The sequence below is a fragment of the Cannabis sativa genome, chromosome 8 (assembly GCF_029168945.1).
Source record: "Cannabis sativa cultivar Pink pepper isolate KNU-18-1 chromosome 8, ASM2916894v1, whole genome shotgun sequence".
NCBI classification, from domain to species: Eukaryota; Viridiplantae; Streptophyta; class Magnoliopsida; order Rosales; family Cannabaceae; genus Cannabis; species Cannabis sativa.
The window spans coordinates 48,849,135-48,868,734 of record NC_083608.1 but is presented as its reverse complement, the minus strand read 5'-3'; the positions used below and the strand labels follow the sequence as shown (position 1 = coordinate 48,868,734).

At 33.9% G+C, this 19,600-nt stretch overlaps 2 protein-coding genes and 4 non-coding genes across 7 annotated transcripts; all 6 read right to left on the bottom strand.

The window, feature by feature from the left end:
- Positions 1-11,679: 11,679 nt before the first annotated feature.
- Positions 11,680-15,837, bottom strand: LOC115699610 (pentatricopeptide repeat-containing protein At4g21065-like). Of its 2 annotated transcripts, XM_061102197.1 has the most exons (3): positions 15,602-15,837; positions 14,334-14,416; positions 11,680-13,579 (listed from the first exon to the last, which is right to left on the bottom strand). In XM_061102197.1, the coding sequence occupies exon 3, from the start codon at positions 13,566-13,568 to the stop codon at positions 11,730-11,732; it is 1,839 nt and encodes a 612-aa protein (XP_060958180.1). In that variant the 5' UTR covers positions 13,569-13,579; positions 14,334-14,416; positions 15,602-15,837; the 3' UTR covers positions 11,680-11,729. The 2 variants fall into 2 exon arrangements, with proteins under 2 accessions (XP_060958180.1, XP_060958179.1); XM_061102196.1 differs by lacking the exon at positions 14,334-14,416 and having other exon boundaries at positions 15,602-15,833.
- On the bottom strand, positions 14,297-14,418 carry LOC115701742 (small nucleolar RNA snoR77). The gene has a single exon (XR_004008728.2). It is a non-coding gene; the product is annotated as a small nucleolar RNA snoR77 (small nucleolar RNA).
- On the bottom strand, positions 14,888-14,989 carry LOC115701696 (small nucleolar RNA R64/Z200 family). Its single transcript, XR_004008684.1, has one exon. It is a non-coding gene; the product is annotated as a small nucleolar RNA R64/Z200 family (small nucleolar RNA).
- Positions 15,028-15,109, bottom strand: LOC115701689 (small nucleolar RNA U54). Its single transcript, XR_004008678.1, has one exon. It is a non-coding gene; the product is annotated as a small nucleolar RNA U54 (small nucleolar RNA).
- LOC115701681 (small nucleolar RNA Z199) lies at positions 15,465-15,542 on the bottom strand. The gene has a single exon (XR_004008670.1). It is a non-coding gene; the product is annotated as a small nucleolar RNA Z199 (small nucleolar RNA).
- A 1,233-nt stretch (positions 15,838-17,070) lies between the features above and the next one.
- LOC115699605 (thaumatin-like protein) lies at positions 17,071-18,388 on the bottom strand. The gene is made up of 2 exons (XM_030627094.2): positions 18,062-18,388; positions 17,071-17,971 (listed from the first exon to the last, which is right to left on the bottom strand). The coding sequence occupies exons 1-2, from the start codon at positions 18,123-18,125 to the stop codon at positions 17,232-17,234; spliced, it is 804 nt and encodes a 267-aa protein (XP_030482954.2). The 5' UTR covers positions 18,126-18,388; the 3' UTR covers positions 17,071-17,231.
- Positions 18,389-19,600: the final 1,212 nt, after the last annotated feature.

Here is a 19,600-nt window from a genome sequence, read left to right as displayed (position 1 = left end):
AAATAGTCACATAGAATTCTCTGACGTAGATACTTATCTATTTTCATCTCCATTCCTGACGGTGATTACACTACATTTGATGTGTTATTATTAGACCAAACTGACCTTACAAAATTAAACTAGCCATATAATAACTTTACAAAACCAAAACTAGTCATGTTAGCCTTACAAAGCTAAAAATAGTCATACTGACCTTACAAAATTAAAACTAGCCATACTGGCCTTACAAAACCAAAAACTAGCCATACTAGTCTTACAAAACTAAAATAGCCATATTGGCCTTACAAAACCAAAACTAACCACATTGGCCGTACAAAATTAACAACTAATAATTTAAGGTATGGTTTGCTTAGAGGTAATAAAATAAAACATAGTTGAATAGATTTAATTTTTATTCTATTATTTTATTTGGTTGTCAGAGTCGCTTTACGTATCGGTGTATTTAGGCCTATATTATTTTGGGATTCAAAATAAAAAATAAATGTATTATTAGATTTTTATTTAAATAAAATAAAATGGATTATAAATAATAAATATCAATAGATTATTAGTTTGGTTGTGTGTGACATAATATACAATGAAACTATTTTTAATAAGAAAAAACTTTATAATTTAATTAATTAATTTTGTTTATTCATTTTAAATTCGATTCAAAATATTTACATTCTCATTTTTATTTTTATATTTTTATTATTTTCAGCTAAATCTAAAAAATCTAACCATCAAAATATTATTTTTTTTTTTTAAAGGAAAGTCATCAACTCTATTGATTGCAATCATTTATAATTACATGAAGCAACTCAGTAGAAACATCATTGCTCCTAAGAGTACGATCAACAAAAAAATAAGAAGCTCGAGTGAACGAGTGAGCAACACTATTAGCTGACCGTCTAATAAAATTAATAGAAAAACATCACACATTTGTTCTAATAACATTTTACAATCAGAAATAATGCTCCCAAAATAAGATAATAAAGGAAGACTACTCTGAATTGCTTGAACAACGGAAAGACAATCAGTTTCAATAATTGTTCCACGCCATGCTTTCTTTTTTACCTAGCTAAGAGCCTCTCTAACTCCCATAGCTTCAGCCAATTCGGGTTGCACAGTCCCAGCTCGACAGCAGGTAATTGCCTCCACCAACTCCCCTGTTGCATCTCTTGCCACGCACACTAAAAGTTCCTTTGTTGTCAAAAATTGCAGCATCTATGTTTATTTTTACCTTGGTAGCAGCGGCTTTTGCCACCTATCTAGGCCATCAGTGTAACACCCTAACTAACTTAGGCGTATTACGTGATTTTCAAACGTACTGTGCAGCTCGTTGCTAATCAACGAGGTTTATGGAAAAACGTAATTAATTAAAATTTTGCTTTTTAATTAAATTTATAAACCATATTACAAAAGACTCGGGATCCCGATTATAAAATCATTTACAAAAAGTTTCAACTATTTAACTGTTACATAAAATAAAAGCCGTCTAACGACCAGTTACAAAATTCGACCTTCGTCCCGAGATCGTACGCTCCAGGCCTAACCGCCCCGACATGTACAATCTCATAAGCTCGCTCACGGTCCATCAGCTATAGCCTTGCCTTTACCTACACATGAACATAAACTGTGAGTCGACAGACTCAGTAAGAAAAGCATAATAATATCATACATAATTCTAACTGCCGTGTCCAACACGATACTGAGTCCCGCTACTGCCATGTCCAACATGGTACTGAGCCACTACTGCCATGTCCAACATGGTACTGAGTTTTGAACGTTCATAGGGACGGTACTATTGACAAGTATCCTCCTGATCGGTCGAACCGGTCATACTCATTCTTGGTCATACTCCGGCTGCCGACGGATAGGTCAATAGCACTGAACCACCAACCAAATGTCAGCCTGATCGGTCAAACCGGTCATACTCCGGCTGCTGGTCATACTCCAGCCTGTACCGACGTGACAGGGTTGGATGGTTCGAAGCCTATATACATAACTAATGTAATCTAGCAGGCTATAAGTGACACGCTAAATCACTTCCCGGGGACTAAAACTTGGAACTAAAAGTTTCCCTATCGATAAAAAGCATGGCAATACCCCTAAAAACATAAAAACGAGGAAAACTAGGGTCCCTGAATTTTCCCCAACCGGTAGACCGGTTGCCCAACCGGAATTCCGGTTCTGGAAAATTCAGAACCCTCATCCGGAATTCCGGATGCACAACCGGAATTCCGGTTCCTCGCAGGCAGCAAACCAAATTTTTTATAACTCGACCAATTCAACCCCAATTGGTTCCAAACTTTCCAGACCTGTTCTAAACTATCCCTAGAACATATCCAAGGCATCAAAACCACCCAGAAACCTCAAACATGAAAAATGCCATTGGAGCTCAAGCTTTGAGTTCTAAACTCAAACTTGAGCAAAAACACCTAAACATGCATTTCACTAGCTTAATTCAACTTAATCAAGCTTATCTAAGCCTCTGAAAAACAATTAAGAACAACAGCAACATCACAGAACAGATTCACAATAATTTCACCAAAAATCACATTTTTGCATAGAAAACTCAAAGCTTTGAACAACACAACTAGCATGCTTCAAACAACTTAAATAACATCAATTAAACATGCTTTAAGCCTCAGAAATCAATAACCAAACACAGCAATAATAACAGCCACAAAAGCATGCATTTTACTCATCTTTTCACCATTTTTCTCAAGAAAACAAAAGAGGAAAATTAAGAAACACCTACCACAAACAAGAGTTCCAAAGTGATGATGAATTTAGCTAGAAATTGATGGAAAAACCCAGCCCTTTGAATCCCATGCACCAGCCGAAAATAGAGAGAGAATGAGAGAAAATTCTCTTTTTCAAAGTTTTTCTAAATTTTTACTAAGTGTGAAATGAGAGAAAATAAAAGAATAAAGTCACTTAAACTATTTTATTTCAGCCACTAAAATAAACAAATAACATTTATTTTCCATTTCATAAATTCACAAAAGACAAAATACTAATGGGGCAAAAAGACCATTTTGCCCCTCCACCTTAAAACCACATAAATCATACTAAAGGGGTATTTTTGGGAAATTCTAAATTCCCGGCCATTCCCGACATTCCCAATGTCTAAAACCCGTCCCCAAACTACTAACATACTAAGTTGTGATTTCTACTGAGCCAAACGCCGAGTTCCAAAATATCGGACACCGGAAATACAAAATATGCAAGCTACTGAATAACATAAATAACAGTAATAAATTATTTAAATAGCTATAAATAATTTCATAATTAATCACAATCAACTGGTAATTTCCAAATTAACTAAGCGGGCTTTACAATCAGCCTCTGTTAAAAAAGTTGGGGTGGGAACCAATATCATATCCTGAGCTTGAGACCAATTTGCGAGGGTTGTTTGAGCTAGAAAAGAGACACTCACTGTTGTTGATTGCTTATCAGACCAAACCAATTCATCTCTAGTTTTCCAGAGAGCCCAACATGTCACAGCAATGTTAAACAATCATGGGACAATCAACATAATAACCCTCAAGCTCACCAACTTGCTAAACAAAATCTCATGGGGCATTAAATTTCAAAATTTAGGCTTTAGTTTTAAACTTCAAAATTGTTTCAGGACATACAACATAAAAATCTAACATTTAATAATTGTTAATTTAATTTTTGCTATATTTAATTGACAAAAATATTTTATATTTATTGTGTATTTATATGTATACATATATTATTGTCGGATATATTAGAAAAGTCTACCAATTTGGTGCGACGAGCTGAAGATACAATGCCAAAGAAACTTGAAGACAAAAGCAGTTCAAATTCAAGAACAACCAAGAACGGTCCAAGAACCACCAAGACTAGGGGTGTTCATAAAATAGTCGATCCAATCCACAAAGTGCAGATTGGATCGGATTAGATTGGAAAATTTAAAATCCGCACTTGTGTCGATTGGATGTTAATTGACACGTAAAAGTAACTGATCCAATCCAATCCCTACATATTTATAAAAAAAAATTAAAAGTTTAATACATATAATTCAATCATATTACAAAACTTAATAGATCAAATGTATATTCTATTTTCATATATAATTTTTTTTCTACATACAATTTAAAATAAAATTAAACATTTTTTTATACATACAATTTTTTTCTTTCTTTGAATTTGTTATTTGTTATTTTATTTATTTTAATGTGTTGTACGTCACTTTGGTTGCTTCATGGAATGATGACTGACCATACAGACCAATGCGAGTATTTTCAGCATGACCACTACTCTGAATGTCTACTTGAACAGTGGCCAAGTTGGTAAGATAGTCTTGTCTTGTGGTATTCGTCAAGGAGACCCGTTTTCCCCTTACCTCTTTATCTGAGCTACGGAAATATTATCAACACTCTATGAGGAGGCCTTGAAGAAGGGTAGGATAAAAGGGATAAATCTGAGTCGGGGCGGACCAGTTCTTTCCCACATTTTCTTCGCTGATGATCTCATTCTTGTGGGGAGAGCCAACATTGAGGAAGCCAAAGCCTTCTAACTCTGTTTGGAAAAGTTCTGTTCTTTGTCAAGTCAACAAGTTAACAAGGTCAAAACCTCTATTTTTTCCAGTAAGAACACGACTGTGTTGGAATATGTTTTACCAGGATCTAGATTTACTACCATGTATGTTATTTAACATCCTAAATATGAATCGCTAAAACAATGTAAATAAACACATATAAAGTTTCAGAAACCTTACAGTGGGTGCAGTGAAATTATAATGGTTCCTTCCACTCAGAACTCTAACTCTTGTATCCTGTTTGTAGCAAAGTATCACCAAGATCTGAGCCCGAATCTCCTTCTATTGAATCTGGATTCTTCACATCCTTACACACTATGATTGAGTACCACTTGATGTGTGTGGGCATTTACTCTATCACTATAAGGTTTGAAAATATGAAGAGAGGAAGAGAGAGAAGTGATTCGAAATAGGTAGAAGAGATGACTCAAAAATTTGACTGAAAGCAAGTGTTCATCATCTTTTGATTTGAGGCCATCACTATTTATTTATAGGCAACCACCTAGGTTTAGGTTATAATTATTTAGCATTAAAATATTGAAAAAATAAATAAATGGTAAAATAGGGTTAAGTGGCTGGCCATGGATATGTGGGCCCCCACTTTGCAATTTTACTATTTTTTCAATTTTTCTTTATTTTCTCAAAACGTCATTTTTCCAATTCAACCACTTAAATGTCAAAACTATTTATTTGATAATTAAAATTAATCATCAAATAAAATTGCCATTTAATATATTTATTAATTAGACTTAATAAAGTCTCTTAATTAACAAATAAGCCATAGAATCTCTTTTATTCACCATTAAGCCCTAGCTTAGTGAAAATTCATAAACTAGACATAGTTTAATTTTAGAAATATAATTGATTAATTAAAATCAATTAACTGAGTCTTACGAGTGGTATGGTCTCAACTAGTACGGGGACCATGGGCCTATACAACCGAGCTTCCAATAAACAGAACTAGAATTTACTAAGAAAATTCCCTAACTCATTAATTCATTATTGCTTCCACCATAGAACTTGAAATTGCACTCTCAGTCATATAGAATGCTCTATATGTTCCATGATATAGATACGTTATAAACATTTAATCATCGTTCTAATCCTAATAATCAAAGATCCTCCATAGATGATTTACACCGAGTAGGGACAAATTTATCGTTTCACCTCTCAATGTATTTTATCCTTAAAACACTTAGCCTCCTATAAATGGTATTTCAGTGAGCTAATATAACCACTGAACACAAGAGCTCTTCCATTTATCTCTATTAAGCCAAGCTCGAAGGAAATCATCATTTCACTTTTATGTCCAGATAGAAGATATAGATTCCATATCTATGTTTAGCGCTCCCACTCAATTGTACTATCATGTTCCCAAAATGCACGTATCACCCTGACCAATAAGTAGGCTTAACAAACAAATCAAAGAGCATGAATAGCACTCCTGAGATTGAACCTAAGCATGTCAAGATTAAGATCTTTTGATCTAAGATCAACTAGTGATATTGACTTAGAAAGATACAACGGTAAGATTATAATATCTTTACCAAGATCAATATCGGTTCCAGTCCAATGTATACTCCATACATCCGAAACTAGCATACTTTGCCAATGTTCTGGAAAGAACATAACACTTATATAAGGTGTAAGTATACTTTATCGCTGATTATCATATCAGTGTAAATCCAGTGCACTGATGAATCAGGGACATTATCTTTTGAAGCATATAATCATATCCACTGTTTTGACATTACTGTAATTGTGAATAATTATATGTTTTGGACTTAACAGATTTTGTACACATTAAACCATAAACATGAAAACTACATGTAAACAAAAATGATTTCTAATCTTCTATTGATAACAAATCAAATTAGATTGTAATGAGTTTTATTTAGAGCATAAAATTCCAATAGACTTATGGGGTAAAAAGGGGAATTAGAGAGGCCATTGGAATCAGTGTTCCAGAAAGTAATGTGAGGTACATCGGTCTTCCTATATTCTATACTAAACAGAAAGATGTTGATTTTAATTTCACCCTGGAAAAGCTTTCCAACAAGTTGCAAGGGTGGAAAGCGACAACTCTCTCTAAAGCTGGGCGAGCTGCCTTATCAAATCGGTGGGGATGACTATGCCGTGTACTCCATGCAAACTACCAAACTCTTGAACCAGCTTGCGACTAGAATTGATGCAATAATTTATGATTTCTGGTGGGGATCCAACAAAAGTAACCACGGGATCCACCTCAAGTCCTAAGTCAAATTGTGCCTTATCAAAGCTCGAGGAGCGCTGGGCTTCAGAAAAACAAGAGAAATGAATCAAGCCAACCTGGCTAAATGGGGATGGAATTTACTGATCAAATTCAATCACTATACTGCCAGATTTTGGAGGCCAAATACCTCAAAGGGAAGAATTTTCTTAATTGCCAGTATAAAGAGTCAGATTTCTAGTTTTGTACAAATGTGGTCAAAGCTAAAACTACTTTCTTGGCCTGTAAAGTGATTACAAATGGTAAGGATACTAATATTTAGGAAGAGCCTTGATTTGCCCAAGGGAAAGACTTCATATCTAAAGCTGTTGGTAGGCTGCCACCTAATATTACTAAAGTGGCCGACCTCCTTTTAAAAAACAGTGACTGGATACTCGAAAATTGAGATGCCTATTTGATAAAGAATCTATCTCTGCTGTCTTAAAAGGAGGCAAGCCCTTAGAGCAAGGAAATGACTATTAGATTTGGACAAAGGAGAGTAATGGCCAGTTCTCCACCAAATTTGCCTATCTAATCCAGGCTTTGGCTTGTGCTCCATTACGTGATGTTGCCCCTGCCCTATGGAACAAATTTAAAATAGTAAAACGTTGGAGCATCACAAGATCTTTTGGTGGTGCATCGTTTCGAATGCTCTCCTTACTCAATCTATCCTAAATAAAAAATTCTCAGTTGAGGATAAAAGCTGTCCTTTTTGCGAGGTTGAGGATGAATCGATGGAACACCATTTTTCTCAGGTGCAATTTGGCTTTCCATCTTTGAAGTTCCTCCCCTTGGGGTATTTTTCCTGTTTCTGACTCAAGTACACGAGTGTGGGATTGGGTCAAGTTTATCTGGAGCCTAAATCGTAAAGGGATCAATTCAAATGAGGTTTTCCTTTATCCATCAACTGCTGTAGTTGCAATTTAAAAAGCAAAGAATAAAAAAGTCCACAACGTTGTAAAATTAATTAACTCTACTACTTTTTATTAAGCTGATTAAGCTAAACTGTAATGTAAAAGTTAGTTTGTAGAGCTCTTGCCTAGCAGATGTTGCTCGAGATCTTCTTGTTAGTGTGATTTGTGTGACTACAGCTAACCTACAATTTTCTAACACTCTTCGTGGACAAATAGCAGCTTGTTGTTTGGCCCATGAAGCAGACAAAAGATGAATTTTGTTATTGTAAAAAGTGATTCTAGAAGAGTGATCAACTCACTTAAAAGTATTGAATCTAGGCGGGAGATCGTTAACTACTCTAAATTTTGTAAAATCCTTTCTACACTTTTATTAGGATAATTTTTCTAATATTATAGGATCTTATAATTTTATAAAGGAAATTTGAAATTCTATACATAATAAACCCTAATATTATTTTTCTAAACCTAAATGTTATACCATAGGTCATATATGACTACATTTTCTATATTCCCATAATACCCCTCACATTTGAACCAAACAATTCCAAAGCTTCTCTCTTTCTCTCTCGCCCAAACGACCACCCACAACCTCCACGGCTCAACCAAAGAGCCTGGCTCCGACACCTCCACGACCTCCGACGACCTCCACGATCTCCGAGGACCACCCAGCCCCTTCTCTCTTCCTCTCTCTCTCAACCCGTGCAACCTACCGAAAACCAAAAAAAAAAAAAGAAAAATAATGAGTCCGATGGTCGGACTGTCATGGGGTCTGATGGTCCTATGACAGTCCGACCATCGGACCCCATGACAGTCTGACCATCGGTCCATCGGACCCATTGTTTTTTCTTTTTTTTTGGTTTTCGGTGGTTCTCTTGTATTCTAACCTTTGAAGATGGCTAGATCTCTCTCAATTCTAAATTCTTTCCCCATAACTGAAACGGAGTTCTAATTTTCTATTTATAAACTACTGTAATAAAACTTTTGCTTGGCCTTTATGGTGTTCCCTCCTTTGCTAGACACACATTCCAAATTTTTTTTCTTCTTGTGCATAGGGTTATGATCTTATTTGTTGTACATGTTTTTTAGTTTAGTTTTTTATCTTCTTCCCTGTTTATATATATATTTGGGTTCTAGAAATTGTGTTTGATTCTCTGAAACCTTACCGTGTTTATCTCTTGTAGGATGGGAATACTTTGGAAAATGAATTAGAGGTGGTTGAAGGAATGAAGTTGGACAGGGGCTATATTTCACTGGTCGGACTGGAATGAAGAAAAAACAATGGGTCCGATGGTCGGACTGTCATGGGGTCCGATGGTCGGACTGTCATAGGACCATCGGACCCCATGACAGTCCGACCATCAGACCCATTATTTTTTCTTTTTTTTTTTTTTGGTTTTCAGTAAGTTGCACGGGTTGAGAGAGAGAGGAAGAGAGAAGGGGCTGGGTGGTCCTCGGAGGTCGTGGAGGTTACCGGAGGTCGTCGGAGGTGTCGGAGCCGTGCTCTTTGGTTGAGCCGTGGAGGTTGTGGGTGGTCGTTTGGGCGAGAGAGAAAGAGAGAAGTTTTGGAATTGTTTGGTTCAAATGTGAGGGGTATTATGGAAATATAAAAAATATAGTCATATATGGCTTATGGTATAACATTTAGGTTTAGAAAAATAATATTAAGGTTTATTATGTATAGAATTTCAAATTTCCCTTTTATAACCCATATGTACCTATACCCACAACCAATGTAATTGAATGGAAAAATTTCTTTTGTAAATATCATGAGATATAGTTGTCATTTTAATACGCCTTTTTTTTTTTAAAAAAATACTAGACAACTTCTGAATGATCTTATGAATTTTAAATTTTATTCTATTTTTTTTTTTAATTTTCATTCCACCAAACCCTACTTCAATTTTTGATTTGGCTGACCATCTGAAAAGGGAATATCACAAGAGTAGTTGATTCTTTAAAATCAATCATTTCAATATGCCAAGGGAAATTGATTATTTCAAGGTTTGCTCTTTCTAATTGCCTTTCATTTTATAGTTCTGTAAGGCCTCGTTTGGAGCCCTGTATAAGGGCCATGTATTGTATTAAATTATAATACTACAATGTTTGGGTGGGACCTTGAATTGTAATAAATATTACATCCTTAATTTTTAATAAAACCTATTCTGTATTATTATATACGGAATAAAAGTGATATATAAGGCTGTATTGTATTATTAACCCAAACTCTCTCTCTCTCTCTCACCACTGCCATAGTCTCACTGGTTCCAGTCATCTTCTCCGGCCGATTTGGCCGGAATTTCAGTCATCTTCTCCGATTTGGCGCAAGTGCTTCAGATCTATCCCTATTTGTATTCGTCTGGTATGTATCTCTCTCTACATAAGTATCATATAATGGTATCTGATCGATTTTGTTCTTATTTTTGTGTTTAATTTCCCTGTGTTTAAGTATTTTTTGGATCAGATCTATCTATTTCTATATTGTGTTTAAATGTTTTGGGCTTGAGTAAGGATTCGATCTGGTTCACAAATCCTTGTATAGTTGAATGTTTAGGTTTTTATCTTTATTTTATTTTATTTGATTCAGTTTGGTTACAACATAATAAAAATATATTTGGAATGCTTGGTTTGATTTCGATTACAACTAGTGACCTTATATGATATGCTTGCGGTTGCTGAGAAGATTAGAAGTTTGAGAACAATATTTCCTAAAGCTTTTGGCCATATCCACCTTTTGTTTTGCAAAATGTTAGGCTCCCCCTCCTCCTTTTCACCATTTCTTATTAAGTTTTGAATAACAGCATTGCCGAAACATGTATTCAATTCTCTCAACACATCTGGTGATGTCTTTCCTTGATATCAATTCACTAAGACTATTAAAACCATTCTACTTTCTTCTAAACGACTAAGAGCCTCATCTCTATCCCTCATTTGACAACACTCTAATTTCTGCATAAAAATCAACATTATGATTTCAAGTACCTACCATTACCATATGCCATTATTGTGATAATTAGATCAGCCCAGAGCTAAGTGTAAATTGCCCATTTTGAAATGTATTCAATTGTGACTGTTTCTAACTTAAAATAAAATAACAATGAAAAAACAGAGAAGAGCTGTTGTTACCTGTAAAGGGGAGAGATTGTCTTCAACACCCTTTAGTTAATCTCTTATGACAATTAATCTCTCCCTTTCATCTTACCTTTAGGACTAGTTATTTACAGCACACATGATTATTAATATCATTTACTACTACTACTGCCACATTTTGTCGTAAAAAAAAATAGAAGAGAAACTTAAGATTGAAGAAACAGATGTTTTTTTTTTCTTTTTTCCCATTTAAGTAATGTAATTTTGTTTTGGTTGATACCTTGTTGGGTGGGAATTAATTGTTAAAATAACATCATGGGGTCGTTTGGTATGCCGTATTGTATTGTATTGTAATGTATTGGGTTGTATTGTATTGGATTGGATTGTATAATTTTAATACAATACTGTGTTTGGCTGAGAAGAGTCGTCTGTTTTCTTTCAAATTACTGTTGTCTATTTTCTTTCAAATTCCAGCTGAGAAGAGTCGTCTGTTTTCTTTCAAATTACTGTTGTCTATTTTCTTTCCTCTGTTTTCTCTCTGTATCCAAACTAATTGCTTATACATTCCTCTATACATTATATTGAATTTGCATTTTAGAGAAATTTAATGATTCTTGTTCATCACTTTGCTCATTTTTATTTCTCATTTTATTTACATTCTTGTTTAGTTTTTAATATAGTTCAAATCATCACTTTTTATTTGTTTTGCCCAAATTATGTAGTATTGATTTTTACATAATTAATCCCTATGTAGATGATACTCATTTATTACTTATTTGACGATTGTATACACTTGGAAGTTAATTATTCACAACAATTTTCTTGCAAATAATAATAATAATAATAATAATAATAATAATAATAATAATAATAATAATAATAATAATAATAATAATAATGCAATGTTAAACAAATATTTGGTTTCTTACCAGTAATCACCACAAGAGCAATGACCATCCTCAAAATGGTGAAACCTATGCATGTCTCTTACAATGATAATCCTATTAACAATTCTTGAGATGATCTTAATGGCATTATGGCAATCCCCACATATCCTCAAATTTTTAGTCACACGAATTGGGGTACCTGGAGGAGTGTTGATGAGGCCAAAAGCAATGGCTAGTTTTTCACTATGGTAAAGAAGAGCTTCCTCTTTTGCTTCCTCTTCAATGTCATGAAGAACAAAGTCTGTCAATGGTACATACCCCAACCGTTTCATTGGACCAACTAGTTCGTCGAGAAGATCATAGATTTTATCTGACTGAGGATGAGACCTGTCTCTCACCCCAAACTTATGAACAACATTGTTAAACTCAATTAAACTCAAGCCTTGAACTTTGTTGGTTCCTCTTCGAACCATCATCCTTCTTACTCTTTCAACCTCTTTCCATCTTGATTTCGCTGCGTAGATGTTGGACAGCAGAACATGATAACCGGCATGAAAGGGGTCGAGTTCAAATATGCGGTCTGCTATTCGTTCTGCTAAATCTAGATTACCATAGATTCTGCAAGCACCAAGCAAAGAACCCCAAATGCTAGCATCAGCTTCTACTGGCATGTTCTGTATCAGCTCCTCTCCTTCGGATAGTTGCCCTGAACGGCTGAGAAGATCAACCATGCACGCGTAATTGTTGAGCTGTGGTGAAATCCCGAAATCCTTTGCCATTGACTCGAAACATTTCTTGCCTTGTTCTAGTAATCCTGAGTGGCTGCAAGATGAGAGAATACAGGTGAAGGTCACATGATTTGGTTTCACTTTTGCTCTTAACATGTCATTGAAAACATCAAGTGACTTTCTTCCTTGCCCGTGAATTCCATAACTAGCAATCATAGCACTCCAACAAACAACATCTTTACCTGGTGTGTCATCAAACAACCTGCGAGCCAATTCTAAACTCCCACACTTGGTATACATATCCATAACAGCAGTTGCAACAAGAATATCATACTCAAATCCAGTTTGGATAACATAACTATGAAGCCATTCACCTTTTCTCAAAGCTCCTAAATTGCCACAAGCTAAAAGAACACTCAAAATACTTACCCGGTTGGATTGAACACCTGAAGCTCGCATCAAATCGAAGAACACCATTGTCTCGCTGTTACAACCATTGTGGGCATACCCAGAAATCATTGATGTCCAACAGACCACATCTCTCACAGACATTTTATCAAACACCAACCGTGCAGCTTCAGTGTGGCCACATTTAGCGTACATATCAAGCAAAGCAGCAGTAACGAACACATCATGGCTGCATCCACAGCACACCAAATGCTGATGAACCAACCTACCCACATTCAAATCAGACAATCCAGCACAACATTTAAGAGCAAAAGGGAAAGTAAACTTGTTAGGCTTTAGACCCTTTTGCATCATTTCCCTATAAAGTCCCAAACTTTGGCCAAAGAAACCATGAGTGGCATAACCCCTTATCAAAATATTCCATAAGTAACTACTTGGGTTACTCAAAAATTCAAAAGCAAACTTTGCAGCATCAACCCTTTCAAACGAAACATACAAAGCAGCAATTTTAGTCCATAAACTGGTGTGGTAAAGCCCATAGGAGAATATCTTGGCATGGAGTTTCCTAAGAGTGGTTAGGCTAGTACATCTCTGCAACTCATCAGAAGCAATGAGAAATGTAACATCATTTATGGGTTGTTTTGGAGAGCTTGAGGAAATAAATATCCGTTGAAGTTTTGAGTTTGAAAAACAGTGAATATTAAGAACCAAATTAGTTCTTAGACCAAATATGGGTCTCATTCAAGTTGCATCTGTAAAAGAAAAAAAAAACTCAAAAACTGAAGGAATTATTCATACTCGAATGAATACTGAAGAAACTAGAGTGAAGTAAATACGGTTAAACTGTAAATTGAAGAAGAGAAAAATTAGAGTGACTGTAGGTCCAATCAAGAAGCGAAAATTTTACACTCGAGAGAAAGACTCCTGTAAATTGATTTTTTTAATTTTTTTTTGAATTTTTGCAAATTTTTAATTAATACAATACAATACAATGTGAGCCAAACATTGTATAATTTAACACAACACTAACACAATTCAATGCCAAACACAATATTGTATTAAAATTATAAAATCCAATCTAATACAATACAACTCAATACATTACAATACAGCGTACCAAACGACCCCTAAATGGTCTCTCAAATCTTGGATGACGTTGATAAATTAACAATATATTAAATAATAAAGACATTAGAAAAGGGCTAAAAAGTATAGAGGCACAACGATGTACAGTTTTGAGAGGCAAAAATCTTAATTGCGTAACATTAATTTTGGTGAAAATATGCTTGAAAATGGTTACGATACTCGGACATCAATAACCCTCAAGCTAACCATCTTGATATAAGAGCCCTGTATCTCATGGGACATAAAAAAAAAATAGCACTCAACATCACCATCAAAAAGATCACATTGCTAGAAAAGAATAATAACATGGCATTACTAAACGAAACATGCTTTAAATTATAAAAAATGTACTAAAGCTTACTAGACCAGCTTCACCGTTACCTCAGCAAATCTGAAGAGCCATAGAATTTTTTTTATGAGCAGTATAACACATCATCCGTCATAAAAAATCACAGAAGTGTTGCCTGAATAACCACTCAAAACTAAAAACATTTATAATACTGGAAAATTGAAAAACCAAATGTATCAGCCTCATTATGCATCCACTAAAAATAAAAAAACAATAGCGAACATTAGTGAAAGGATGAAATATATAATCTAGGGAACTTCATTCATCTCTAAAGCACTGTAATTCAACAGCTAAAGAGTCAAACTCAAGCCCCATTAAAAACTCACAAAGAAAAATCATTAAAAAAAACAAAGTGTTTGTCTCATGGCCGGCCGAATAGGTAAATGCAGCGAAGCCACTACCCAAGACAATGGAATATGAGACCACCCGAAACGGAGGAACTCCCAAAAATGGGAGAACCGTCAACGTTATCGAGATTTTTTATACGACGCTTACTGGGGATTATACAAACATTAAAATAGTTCGCTCCCATATATAAAGCAGGAGACTTCCTCGCAGAAATCTCACGTCGAATGATTAATACAAAATTCTGCTCAGGGAAAATGAATTGTCTATCTCATTGATTTTCTTTCGAAAATCTCCGAAGTCTGACATGTGTTAATTAATTCAAAATTCCTCACTGCAGATTGTTTAATGAAAGAGCAACAAAAGAGAATTAATATTTGTAGCTCTCATTGAAATATAAATTTTCTACTCATAATGAATCAGAATAGCGTATATTGCCGATTAGGCACGTAATCACAGAGCCATAAACTTAACAAAGAATTTTATTCAATAACCAAAACAAAAATTATGTGAGGATAAGCAATTAAAGTGATAGATCAGAAGTGGTTAAAGGTTGTCGGTCACGGTAAAATCAGTAACACGGACCAATTGTTAATCATCACATCCAACACAATAATTTCATCAAAAATAATTGAAAACAAATCTAAATGACAAATTGAACCAAAACAAACAATGGAGAAAACGATCAGAGATGGTTAAGGGTTGTCGGTCACGTTAAAATCAGAAACACGGACCAAAGGTTACTCATCATATCTACAAAGATAATTTTGATATATGAAAAATAATTTTTCAAGAAAAATTCAAAACTGAAATAAAAGAATCATCAGAGACTTAAGTACTAAGAATCATGGAAAGAATCCATCATATTGTTGCAGTTATATTCTCATCAGTTGATTGCCAATCACAACTAAAAAAAGTAAAGGAAAACCAGAAAGAGTAAATAGGAGGAACGAACCGAGTAGCCAAACCCTAAGATCTGGTGATGATACTGTGAGATAGAGAGAGCTTGCCTCTCATTGTTTATGAAAGCGCCTTTTTATAGCAAATGAGATGAAACCCTAAATTGGCGATGGGGATTTAAATGGGCCTCAATAAGCCCATGAAAGGCATGACCCTCTATCAACGTAAACAATAATTTTCTGAACCCTAGCCCAAATATCCGACCAATTCTTTTATGAATGAAAACTCTATAAAATATGCCCATTTTTTTCAACTTTATATATTTTTATTATATTTTTTAATTTTTTCAGTGAACTATGCAATGTTTTCCAAACAAATGTGAGTCTCTTTAAAAATATCACCCAATTCATTCAAAAAATAAAAATAAAAATAGAAAAATTTACATAATTTTTGGATTAAATAGTAAAACAATACTTTAAACAAAAATTCCTCATAATCCCACTTAAAACTCACTAACAACCCATTAATCTTAAACAATACTAAACAAAAATACCATTAAATATAACTATTAACAATAACCCATAATTAATCTTAGAAACTCACCTCAAATGAAGATTTTTGAGGCAAAAATTACACAAAACCGAGCTTCCCAACAACAGCCGATGCATATGATTTTTTTCTTTTTTTGGTAGAATAATGCATATGAATTTGAAATAGATAAATTTCTCTAATAAGTAAACCAACTTACTACCACTTTCACCAGAACGAGCTTGAGATTCACCAAACCGAAGAAGAATTAATTAAAATTTAATTTGCATCCATAATGTGAAAATAATTCTAAACCAAGTGTCAATCATCCATAATGTAAGCTATATATTGAGTCAAAAGAATTTTCAAATTCAAAATTTTCAAAGGCCACATTTATCTAATAGTGGATCTTTACTTTAGGGATCAATATTATACTCATTTGTACATGTGATTTGTTTTGCCAAGAGACAGCATTATATTTGATTTATTTTTTTTAACTTTAAACTTCATTCAACTTAATCAATTCCGCCTCAATAATATTAGTAAAGTATGTAAATAAGTTGCTTTAGTCATAAAATGAACAATTTAATTAACTAACCGTTTGACAAAACGTAAAGTTTATAGCCCACCTAATTTCAGGGACCTAAAAAAAACATTTTCCATTTTAAAATATATATATTTTAATAATTTTCAAAAATACTATATATATTTCAAATAAAAAGTACATAACTTTTTCTTTCCTAAAGCTCACTCAATCTCAAAGAGACAAGAGGTCATGCTTGGGTGAGCAAGAGGAGGATGACCCTGGAGTGTATGTCCCCAATGTTCATTGTATAATCGTTTAACAATGGAGTAGAAAATAGACAAAGAAAAAAGGTTACTTTTCTTATTTTTTTAGGTTACGAGCTGTTGTTACTTGTTACCTAAAAATCTACAAAGAAAAGGAAAACTTGCCAATTCTTAATTAAGTTACCAAAATTTCAATCCACACCACTCTCCATAAACCAATTTTCATATATGAATATAATAACACGAGATCATAAAATGCCACTAGTAGTGTGTAACAAACAAGACAGCTTATTAAAACAACATTTAATATGAAATTACAAAGATAATTAATGATACCTCTTTATTATCTACACACAAAAACTGTCATCTTAACGTGCCACGTCACTACTTATGGCCGAAGAAGAATTGCTGGCCCCCCACGTGGATGGACAAAATGTGACCACGTAATCCTTGGCAGTACAGCTGGCCAAGGGAGGTGGCGAATCGTAAGCGTAACTATAGTAAGAAGGACATGCCTCCTTAAAAATCTTCGAATACACATTGGGCTTACATTTATTTGGGCTTCCGTACTCTTTTCGACAACAAAACGAATCCAAATCAAACCTCAAACAACCACTCTTACATGCCACAACTTCTCCGACGTCGTTTAACACCTTCAACTCATCTGGACACAAGCTATTCAGATTCTCCACACACCCACCAATTGTGCATTTTGCCGAAATGGGCCGGGCCGAAACCGACACGGGAAGATTGTACCCGTCCACTAAGCTCACGTCGTAGTAATTGGGCTTTGTTTGGTCTGATTGGACCGAAATTTGGACCAACGTCACTGGTGGAGTACCTATAAGCCCATTACACTCGAGTCTTCCATCGCAGTCTCCTGTTTCACAAGCTGGGCTCCAGTTAGTGGCGAAGTTGCAACCTGTTCGGGCCCATAATCGACCGGTCCATTTCCATGGGGCAATGACTCGATGGGCCAGGCCCGATGGGAGGTAGAAGCCACCGTTTGCTAGGACTGGAAACCCATTGTTGGGTGCTATTGCTGGCCATATGGGAAACGAGCATTTGTTGTGGACGTAAAACGACACCGTATGAGCTTTTGTATTTCCTGCGTTAATTAATAAATCATTTGTATAAGTTTGTATATACGTAATTGTAATTTAATGTTAAGGAAGAAAAAATGGAAGAAATACTATACCAAATAGGAGGAATTGAGATCCGAAGCATAGGAGAAAAGCAACAAAGAAATTTGGTAACTTCATTTGTATGAATTAGATTAATTTACTTTTTGTGGGAAATGATAACATGTGAAAATATATATTAATGTGGTTGTGAGTTTATTCTTTGATTGTACTTGAAGTTTGGATTTAAATGATCTTTGGAGACAAGAAAACAAACGTGGGTACGCCTTGCTTATATTTTATAAATATATGTGACTATTTCAATAAGCAAAAATTACTAATGGATATGAGTAATGAGAGGATTGTAAACTTTCACATTACTTCATCATTGGAGGAAAATGACCATTACAAGTTATTAAGACATGAATGAATAGATATAAGTTGGCCTATCACTAACTATACATGTGTGTCATAGTGTTGATTTTGTATAACTACATAAAATTTCATTACAAAATGTTTTCTATTTTGGTTGAAACATATTCATTTTATATATTTGGTTCGAAACAACCAAGTCTTCTTCTTTTATTTATTTATTTATTAAAAAAATAAATAGTTATTACTGTTCCATTATTGAATGTAAATTTCAATCATATTATCAATTATTGTGTGGATAATTTTTCTTCAAATAAATTAAAACCCTACTCCCATTTGAAATATTGGTCCTCCCTTAGGATAGGAATGCATTAATTGTAGTAAATAGTTTTCTTTTCTCATTCAAATCTTAGTAGTAATGTAACTACCAATGCTTAAATCTTCGGATTCCCATTATGCCTAGTCTAGTTTTATTTTCTTGTGCAATTATTTAAGCACAATAGGGTTTATTTATTTAATTAAGTTTTCTTCTTTGTAATAAAGTCATTGCTGTAAATAAATGAGAATTTATAACTTGTTGTAGCATTATAGCATAGGCAAGGCAACTGGTCAAAGTTCAACATTTCCATTTATCAGCCAGGTTGTGACAAAATGTCAGAAATAAAATAATAGCCATAAGTTAAGAGTAGTGGACTTTCAAATTTAAGTTATTTTTATTATTTTTTATATGGCTCACATTTTAGGTGCTGCGAATATCCAATAGTGTAGAAAAAATATACCACCAAATTAAACATTATTGTCCATAATTTTACCACAAATAATAATAGTAAATGAAAAAAAAAAAAAAGATGATCACTATGCAGTGTTGGTTGCTTAATTATAAGTTGTTTGGTAATGGTATGATTAGTTAAGAATAATTTGAATAATTGTAACACTAAGCATAAAATATTTGTAATTGTGTTTAATAATGCATTAAAATATTTAGTTACATTACTATAAGTTGAATTACATTATTTAATGTAATTATTTTAGAAAAACACAATAACAACAAAAATAAGATTGTACGAAATTTTAAATAATTTTACTATTTTTAAAATTTTATTTATATAAAATATGTTCTGATGTTGTACTTTTGTTATCTTATTGTTAATTTTTATTATTTGTGTATTATTTTTTATACTATTTTAATGTTGTTTGGATATTATTTTTATATAGTTTTTTTTTTGTTGTTGTTTTTGTACTAT